At 29.3% G+C, this 3,944-nt stretch overlaps 1 protein-coding gene and 1 long non-coding RNA gene across 4 annotated transcripts in view; one reads left to right on the top strand and one right to left on the bottom strand.

Annotated features, from left to right (window-relative positions):
• LOC100164731 (proton channel OtopLc) overlaps nucleotides 1-3,944 on the top strand; it is a 45,790-nt gene that overhangs the window by 5,527 nt on the left and 36,319 nt on the right. For all 3 annotated transcript variants that reach the window (XM_016806392.2, XM_016806393.2, XM_008187237.3), the window contains 2 exons: nucleotides 3,084-3,276; nucleotides 3,415-3,782. In XM_016806392.2, the coding sequence (XP_016661881.1) occupies nucleotides 3,084-3,276; nucleotides 3,415-3,782 (561 nt within the window). The remainder of the gene's footprint in view (nucleotides 1-3,083; nucleotides 3,277-3,414; nucleotides 3,783-3,944) is intronic.
• LOC115033788 overlaps nucleotides 3,665-3,944 on the bottom strand; it is a 31,798-nt gene continuing 31,518 nt past the window's right edge. Inside the window, exon 4 of the long non-coding RNA XR_003839094.1 lies at nucleotides 3,665-3,759. This is a non-coding gene — a long non-coding RNA (uncharacterized LOC115033788). The remainder of the gene's footprint in view (nucleotides 3,760-3,944) is intronic.

Below are 3,944 nucleotides of genomic sequence, written 5' to 3'. Positions count from 1 at the left end.
TTTTTTTTAATGAATTTATTTTTAAATCAGTGTCTACTTGTATTTCCATGAGTATTTGAATGATTTGGTGAATGTGAGGGTGGGGGCGTATAAAATTGACTATTGAAGTGCATGTGAAAGTTTTCAGCTCCGTTCGTTGTTCTTGGGCTTTAAGACTATACGGTTTTACTCCTGTCTGATAAAGCGACCCATACACGATCAATATTATTATTCGATATTCGACATTGAGAATATTATTAACCGTGTATTGGCTGTATTGAAGGTACTTCAATATTTATTAACGGGTGATCATTGATATCAATAATATTGAACGTGTTGAGCAGCTTAAGACACCCTCTATACCCAAAACTGTACCTAAAAGATGGTTTTCATTGTTTACTATTTTGTGCGCAAGCGAGTTGTCGTAAATTTAAAAAATATATTAATATGTGCGCAAACGAGTCTCCACCATAAAATATATTGTACACTATACAGGGTGTTTTACCAAGCACACTCACCACTAATTTTTCAACATTTTTTGAAATTTATTCGAATTTTAATTTTTGAAATTTTTGAGCACACTTAAATACCCATATATTAAAATTCTTGGAGTGTCTCGTGGCGATAAAAACTTCTGTTTTTAAAAAATGAGAACCTCCTTTTTTACTGAAAGTTATTTAGTGGAAAATTTTTTGGAAATGTTGATGTAGATATACCTATTGAAAAGTTGAACAAGTAGTTTTTCAATTATTAAAATATATTAAGAATAATAACATTGATTATAAATACTATTATCCTTAGTATAGGTATTTTAATAACTGGAAAACTACTCACATCGACATTTCAAAAAAATTATCCACTAAATAACTAGTATTTATAATCAAAGGTACCTAACAGGCCCGGATTGAGCCGGCGGGCTACTGATAAAACCCAGTGGACCGTTAAAAATTCGAAAGATTTAGGGCCTTAATTTGGGCTTGTTCAAAGAAATTTTGAATTAGGAGATTTGGGCCAGTCTAGGTGGACAGCCCGGTAAGTAATTTCTTCCCAATCCGGCGCTGGTACCTAATAGTAATAAAAATAGCAAAGGTGGGCATTAACTAGTTAAAAAGTTAATTTTTTTTTAACTTTTTAACTTAACTAATTAGCTTATTGAACTTAACTAGCTTAATTTACAGTTGAAATAACTTAGCTTTTCTCAATTGATTTTAAAAAGATCCATCAAGTTAAAAACATTATGAAATTTTTCGTTTATACGTAAATATTACTATATCAGTATAAAATAAAAATAATCCAATATAAAAATACAAACATATCTATTCTTTTTCTTGAAGTTCAATAAAATTGTTTTTTATGATTTATAAATTAGAAATTAGAAACACAAATTCACTTTTTATGTGATTTACATACTAATAAAAAAAAATAGATTAACTTTTTTAAACTGAGTTAAGTTAATATTTTTTTTCTATATTAACTTTTAACTTATCGAGATAAATTTATAATTTGTTAACTGTTAATTTTTAACTTATCGATCTTGTGTCCTCTTAACTTAACTTAACTTGAGTTAATTATTTTCATTAACTTGCCCACCTTTGAAAAATAGGATACCTATAGTATTTTAAAAATATAAAATAGATGTAATATCGGATCTAGTATTTATTATGGTAGGACAATTTGTATTCACTATATATATTGATAAATTATTACTAACTACTAAAATGATCAAATTATTATAACCCCAATATCATCCAAACCTATTATCGTTGGCCTATATATTATCCTTAGTACATATAATGTTAAATAATTCAAAAACTACTAGTTTGAATTTTGGTTTTGATACGTCCACATCTTTAGAAAAATGATCCGCTAAATAATAATTTACAGTAGAAAAAGGGGTTACCCATTGAAAAACAGAAGTTTGTATCTACACAGGGCACTCTTTAAATAGTACAAAATATCTCAAGAATTTGAAAATATGGTCTTTAAAAATATTTATACTTACCTAAATTTCAAAAATCAGAATTTGAATGCAGTTATTATTAAAGAAGAAAAAGGGGTTGAGAATGCTTGATTAATTATCCTGTATAATATGCCTCAATGATATAATATTATATATGAAATATAAATAATTTAGTTTAAACAAACACATAGTTTTAACTATAGGAAATTAAAAATATGTATCATGATTTTATATTAGTTAATAGTTAATGCTAGCGATTTTTAGGAACATACCTACATTTTGAAGAGTAATTTTTAAAAATATTCGAGCAGCATATAATTTGCTTAGATTGCATATCAAACGAAGAATATAGGTAGGTACCGACTCTAAAAAAGTTACGTTTAAAATATTTGGTAGATTAAAAACACATTTACTATTTAAAATAATAATTCCTAAACCCTAGATACTCATAAAGGTACTATCATATATTCATATTGTTTAAATATAATCGAATAAATCAAACATGATATAGCATAACATCAATAATAGGTATAAATGTATCATGCATCAGTGTGGTGAAACGTGTGTCCAATGTACAAGAACGTCCTCTTGCAATATTACATTATACATTTTACTTATATTATTATTTATTGAGTAATAAATTAAAATAGTACCTACTACCTATACCTACAGATTGCCTGCATATTTTAAATAACATTTTATAACGATATAAAATATATATTACACTTTAAGCCATTATACGGCAACTATGGTATATGGCCATTAGCTGTTGTAGGGCGATTACGGTTGGTAGGGTTGGTAAGCTTGAAACGGTAGGTTAGCAACACGTGTATGTGGCAAGGATTTTGCCACTACGATACCCGGGTGGTTACCCATCCGGGAACTAGTGGCAGCGGATGTTACATACTCTCAATCACATTGTGTGATTGATTGCAGACACTGCGCCGCATCAAGCCACCAAAACTTTATACTATAAACGTATCGAATATATTATGTAGCCATGTAGGTATACAATATACGTTCCTATACGTAAATTATATATTGTATATTTTTGCTTCAATTATTATTTTCATAAATTAAATTATTTATTCAAATTTTTTTTAATAAAATAAATGTTCAACTTTTAAAATGATTTATCTTTCAGTGCATAGTATATGTGAATTAACCGAACAAGATAGTCTTGATGATCATTTTTCACACATAAATCGTAAACTAGTCCAAAGATCTTCCAAAATGTGTCGATCCGATGGACTTAAACTCAAAAGTAGACGTACTTTAATGAACCTTTTGACGAATAGAGGGACGGACATGTCCATGTTACAACACACGGAATCTTTGTAAGTTATACCTCTATGCAGGCAATTACATTTTTTTGTTGACAAGTAGTAATGTGATCACACCTGTTAAAATATAATATTTACTATATTATAGGCATTACATATTATAATTTATTATAATCCTGATTTTTATTATAGCCACCACTTTTGGGTGACCCTCAGCTCGTTCTACGGCATGGTGTTGGTTATCCTCATGTTCGCCATCTGTTTGATAGAAGTTATGGACAATCCTGTCAAGTTATTATCTATACAGGGGATTTATCTTATGTACCTGTACTTGGGAAGCATAGCCGTAATTATATGCATTTATGTGTGGGTGTTAATCGATTCGTGCGTCAGCTTAACGTCGGACGAAGCTGAAATCGTCACATCTGGCTCATCATCGCCAGGTGTCTTTACTTTGAACCGGTTCAACTCGTTGAAACAATTCAGTTCGTTGAAACGTGCGCATATTTCACGTTCAAAGACTTCGGACACCAGCTTCTATTTAAGAGTAGGGGCTTTAGGTAAGTTTAAAATGAGTAGGTATCCACTATAAGTGCCTATAGTCTATACCTACTAATTTATACTATAACATTTTAATACCAGAATACCCATGATTTATACAAAAGTCTCTATTCAGCAAATTTAAAATGAAATCTGTATTCATTTAATATTATAATTTATAA

The sequence above is a fragment of the Acyrthosiphon pisum genome, chromosome A1, assembly GCF_005508785.2.
Source record: "Acyrthosiphon pisum isolate AL4f chromosome A1, pea_aphid_22Mar2018_4r6ur, whole genome shotgun sequence".
NCBI classification, from domain to species: Eukaryota; Metazoa; Arthropoda; class Insecta; order Hemiptera; family Aphididae; genus Acyrthosiphon; species Acyrthosiphon pisum.
Note: the sequence above shows the minus strand (reverse complement) of the source record. Positions and strands in the feature narration are given on the sequence as shown.